The sequence below is a fragment of the Egretta garzetta genome, unplaced genomic scaffold (assembly GCF_000687185.1).
Source record: "Egretta garzetta isolate BGI_Z169 unplaced genomic scaffold, ASM68718v1 scaffold75, whole genome shotgun sequence".
Lineage (NCBI taxonomy): Eukaryota > Metazoa > Chordata > Aves > Pelecaniformes > Ardeidae > Egretta > Egretta garzetta.
This window is the reverse complement of record NW_009259589.1, coordinates 1,051,155-1,056,665: the sequence shown is the minus strand read 5'-3', so window position 1 is coordinate 1,056,665 and position 5,511 is coordinate 1,051,155. Positions and strand designations below refer to the sequence as shown.

General features: G+C 40.8%; 2 protein-coding genes across 2 annotated transcripts in view; one reads left to right on the top strand and one right to left on the bottom strand.

Annotated features, from left to right (window-relative positions):
- Positions 1-312, bottom strand: part of EBNA1BP2 (EBNA1 binding protein 2) — a 5,361-nt gene extending 5,049 nt beyond the window's left edge. The window contains exon 1 of the mRNA XM_035893552.1: positions 295-312. Coding sequence (XP_035749445.1) covers positions 295-312 — 18 coding nt within the window. The remainder of the gene's footprint in view (positions 1-294) is intronic.
- Positions 313-440: 128 nt separating this feature from the next.
- CFAP57 (cilia and flagella associated protein 57) overlaps positions 441-5,511 on the top strand; it is a 22,107-nt gene continuing 17,036 nt past the window's right edge. Inside the window, 7 exon segments of the mRNA XM_009637986.2 lie at positions 441-465; positions 556-632; positions 1,460-1,746; positions 1,929-2,112; positions 3,082-3,234; positions 4,339-4,478; positions 5,176-5,341. Coding sequence (XP_009636281.2) covers positions 441-465; positions 556-632; positions 1,460-1,746; positions 1,929-2,112; positions 3,082-3,234; positions 4,339-4,478; positions 5,176-5,341 — 1,032 coding nt within the window.

Sequence of the window (5,511 nt, the reverse complement as noted above, 5' to 3'; positions counted from 1 at the left end):
GGCAGCGGCATCCGCCAGGTAACGGCCGCGGCCTCCCGGGCTCCGTGCCAGCCTCAGGCCCTTTCAGGTCCCCCCGGCCTTGCCAGGGTACGGGGGTGCACGCGCCTGCTCCCAGAACTGAGCTGGGCCAGGGTCTCTGCGGCTCATTTTCAACATTTTGATTTACAAATGACTGGGTCTTTGGGACCCTATTGCACTACTTCAAAGAGAAGGGTAAAAGGATCAGAAATAGTTTGACAAGTACTGGGTGCCAAGTAGCACCTAAGTTCATCTGCAGGATATGTGGACGCGTACGTTTTCCTGTGGCCACATGGCTTCTATCCAGGGCAAGAGCGGGACGAGAGGGCTCTATGCTGTAGATTATATGCAGTTTCTGTGGTCTTTCTTGGCATCAGCTGCAATAGGACACTGAGTGGCATGTATTTTTACTCTGACCCATTATGGACATTCTCATCTCCATATCACGTGAGATTCTCTTACATCATATGAGATCTATGGTATGTGGCCCATTCAGTTGGCCAGTGCATGTGCAATGTGTCCCTTGTGTCCCTGCAGAAACACTCGTGAGCGCAGTAGGCATAACACACATCATGGAAGCTCTCAACATGCTCATGCGCCTTTTCCTTCCCGCAGTCCGTTCTATGTGCGAATCAGAGGAGTAGCCCAGGGAGAATGGCTAGGAGCAGGCTGATGGCACTCAAACAATTCCTGCATCCTGCTTGGGGTGCCCTTTTTTAGTATCTTTCTTGCAGGGAGGTAAGAGGCTTTCAGTTCATGGGTTGGTTGGACCCTGGCTGCCATTTTTTCTGGAGTACAGCTACAAGCAGAGGTTGAGTGAACTACTGACTTCATGGGCTCAATTCCTAAAGAGGAGAATGACTGTGAAGTCAACTGCTGTTAAAGTTCCATTAACCATGAATAAGTACATCTAACTACCCCTGCTATCCTTCACGTTGGGTATTGAGATGGCTATTCCACTGTTTTCACCAATAAACACCTAATTATGTGAATTAATATGCATAATGGGCAAGGTTTGCCTGAAATACAGAAATACAGAATCTATTCCTGGCCTTTAAGAATGAATGGTCTCACTTTTCAGGAAGCTTGCTACCTGAAAAACTTGCTACTCAGCAGTAAAGATGTATTTGGGCCTTTCTTTTGTCATTTAATCCTGAAGGGCGGAGATAACTTTCTCTTCGATATTGCTTTGTGATTCAGATAGCATCTTACTTGTAGCATTACGTAAAATTGATATAACAGTTTCAAAAGGAGGAAAACTGCAATATGTAGTTATGACAGTTATTTCTTAGGCTTTTCCGTATTCCTATATGTTTCTATGAACCTTCTTCCCTTGTTTGTTTTCCTGTACCGGGTATTGAAAGTCTTCAGAACAGGTATAATATCTGCTTATTTCTGAACATAGTTGTGTAAAGTAATTTCTCTTTGTTTTGTTCCATAGGTGAGCTTTAACCCTCAAGACAATGCACAGGTTTGTATCACTGGAAATGGCTTTTTTAAACTTTTTAAATTCAGTGAAGGATCTTTGAAGCAGATGAATTTACAAAAGGGAGAACCGCAAAACTACTTGTGCCATGCCTGGCTGTCTGAGGAGGAAGTTATATGTGGCACTGACTCAGGCAAACTTATCTTGTTTGAAACTGGCCAGCTGCGCTGGGAGACAAGTGTAGAGTACAGAAAAACACCCAGGGAGCTAGAAGAAGATGCCACAACAAAAGAATATGAGAGGTAAATACTTGTTAAGTACTAATAGTTTCATGCTTGTGCATGCAGATTAGTTGCAAGCCATGCACTTATTTCCTACTTGTCCAGTTTATGAGTGGGTTATAATATTTTGATTGCTGTTGATAAACATTTTCTTTATTTTGTCCTTCTTTATTCTTAAGTATCTATGCATTTCCTGCTTGCAGTTCTTCTGATGTCTCTTGTGGACTGGCCTCTGAAGATAATGGTTCACAACAGGATTCCTTGCCTCAAATATCTGCAGTTGCAGCTTATTCCAAAGGCTTTGCTTGTTCACCTAGCCCAGGAGTTGTTCTTCTGTTTGAGAAGACCAAGGAAAAAGAAGTCTACAAAGAGAGTCAAGAAATCTGGGTAGGGAGAAAAAAGCTTTTCCAAGCAATTATGCAGCAGAGGCCTGTTTGGGGGGCTGGGGGGGTGGGTGTGCTTCCGAGTCAGTTATTAAGAATAATTAGCACATTTCTAAATTACATTGTAAGCATTAGCTAACTGTCCTAGTGATGTCAAAAGGAAGGGAGTGAGTTGCCAGAGGTCACACTGAAAGTCAGTGACTGATGTCCTTTTGCAAGGTATCTCTGCATGTTGCCACGTGTAAAATGTGCTTTGAGGCTGCTAAACTTCATGAAACCTTTAAGAAATTTGTATTTATGGAGACTTTTGGACCTAAGAAGTAGCCTACATCAGTTTTAAAGAATTAGGCTGCTTGGTTTTTTCCAAGGCAAAGCTTTTCTCCCTTCAGATATTTATTATAGCTGTCATGAGCCTTGTTAGCTCTTACTCTTAAGTAATCTAGTAAGATTTCTAACTGTTCTATAGCAAGCTGTACACATTGACTTAATGCAGTCTCTGAATAAGAACGTTTAATTCTGATGACCTGGTCAAGCCTTCATACTCTGGGCCTGAAAGGTCAGATCTTCCCTATGCACAAGACCCTGTAGTAAGACTGCTATCAACCTGAACGATACACTGCAAAGAACTGTTATTCCAAGACCACAATTTTCAGGTAGTTTTCATTCTGACACTTGATAGGGTTTTTTTCAATGTTTTTCTGCTACCATTTGTTTAACGCAGTACTTAAGATTACGGCTGAAATGTCCTCTGATACTTTTGTCAGCTGTAATGCTATAGATGCAGTGAGGTTATCTTGTCCCCTATTCCTCGCCTTGCAGCAGTTATGTACTATTAAATATCCAAGTTGTCTTACTGGTATTATGTATATGCTTATTAGAATAGCATTACAGCAAAAGTTTGTGTCTGTGTGTGTATGCCTACTAATAAAACATGGAGACCTGGAATATCCCATGGGATGCATTTCTCGTGCAGCTTCCCCGGGACCTGTTCAGCAGTGAGCCAAAACAGTCGGTCAGGCAGGACATTATATGTATATGCTTCAGCCCCTCTGAGGAAACGATGGTAGTTAACACAAATAAAAATCAGCTTTACATGTTTACCATGCCCTCCACTGGTCTTATAAAGGTGAGTGCAATTTTATCACATTCCACAGCCATCATGTCCAGTAAGGGGTGTATTGTAATGGCACAAGCTATTCAGTGTCACTTTCTATCATGCATTGTCATAAAATCCATCAGATAGTGTCTGAACCCTTAAAGCTCATTATATGAACTGCTCTGCATGCTTCTCTGAGAGCTGTATTTCAGTAGCCCCTTGCTCAAGCATCCCTCCATATGAGTACCTGATGTTATTCAGCGGAATGATAGAGGACACTGTTAAGACCATTTAAGGACGCATGTCACTGTTGAACCACTTAAGTAAGGCTTTAACGGAGAGATTTTTAATATAACTGTAGTAGTTTATGCTCCACTGTAATATGCGGAAACTTTAATGCAACGATAAAACTGAAACAGTTATGGGAATCTCATGTTACTCTAAAGTAATAGCTGTTGAAGTCCTAGTTAGAAGTGAAACCCCTTTGTGAAGGACAAACACAATGAAAAACATTCCCTGCTCTGAAGGAATTAAATAATAAAAAGACAAGAGATAAATGTATTATTATGAAATAGACTTGCATGGAGTTAAATACCTAACCCGTGTACAGGCATACAGAAAGATTTTTACAGGAAGGGGTTTTGTAGTTATGGGCCCTTTTTCTGCATACAGCCTAAAATTTTATTGGTGCTTCACTTCTAGCATGTAATAAATAAGCATCCTGGTTAAGTTGCTTATCACTCGGCACTTGAATATTTTTAAATATCTGTCTGACCAGAAGATCTTAACTGAATTCTTGCAGGTCCAGTTTTATTTATCTAATTTGCATTTCTTTGGACACCTACATTTATGTTCTGTTCTCACTGGTGTATGAGAACTATGGAGCCTACATATTCCCTGCATCACTTTTCTGGATTACTAATTGTAAAGTTAAAACTGATTCTGATATTGTTAAGTTTTTAACATTGTTCTGTTTTTAACATTGTTCTGTTCAGACTGGTGCAGTGAAAGGATCAAGTGGTTTCCTCAAATCTGTTTGATTGCTGTATGCAAAGAGCTATGATAGATTTCTTACCTGACTTACTGCCTGCAGTGAAATATTTGTAATTTTTTTATGTTCTCACTGCTTCTCAGGAGAAGACAGCTTATTTTGTATATCTGAATTTCCCATTGCATTCTGCTTCAATCACTGGTCTGGACACCTGTATTTGGAAGTCCATTCTTGCTACCTGTTCCCTGGATAGATCAGTCCGCATCTGGAATTACAAGACAAAGTAAAGATTTGTTTGTGTTCATTATTACCTCTTGCTTTGTTGTATATTGTATTTAGCAGGCAACAGCAGCAATCTCATACGAATGAGAGTGTTCTGGTAAAATTCTTGTGTGGCGTGGGATGCAAATGGTCTTACTGACATGATTTGGGGAGTGTGAATAAGCAGTGCCTTTAATACCAGAGCCAAAAGAATGCTTTTTTATGTTGTAATTTCTATTACGCCATTTTTGTGTCAGACTTCTCATATGTTTTGGAAAAAAAAACCTTCAGGAATGTTTTGTTCAGCTTTGTCTTAAGATACTGTTGTCCCATCTCCTGCCTCATAGCCATAGTTCTTAAGCAAAATTACTCCAGCTTTTAAGGTTCTATGGAGGGAGAGGGGGAGAAAAGCAAATCTCAGAAGAGATGTTTGTGTAGGTTTGCAGGCCGTTCATTTACCTTCTTCATTGCATTGCAGTAAACAGGGATTTGCTCTTGTACCTTCCACACTGTCTCTGTGAACCAGAAAGTTCAGATTTGCCTTTGTTTCCTGTAACATCTGTGTGATCATTGCTTAATTGAATGACAACGCATTTCCTCAAGGACACGGCAGAGTCAGATTGTAGCTGCAGGTGTCCCTGCCAGGCCAGATGTTGTCCTGTCAGGCATGCACAGGGAGTTTGTACTGTTCTATACTGTGCAATGGTTTTCTTTTTCAGCACTTTGGAGCTGTATAAGGAATATCGGGAGGAAGCATATACAGTATCACTTCATCCCACTGGCCTTTTCTGTTTGGTTGGGTTTTCTGACAAACTACGATTTATAAGTCTACTGTATGAGGACATGCATGTTTTCAAGGAGTTTGCTGTGAGAAAATGTAGAGAGGTAAGGAGTGATGAAAAAATGAAGTTGGGGAGTTATAGAGAGCAGAATGGCGAAGACACAACAGAAGATAGAAACCCCTTCAATAGATCCTAGTAGGATTTAGGGTATCAAAGCATAGAGAAAAGGATTCCGACTACTGGAAAACAAGCCTGGAGGGTGATGCAGCAGCA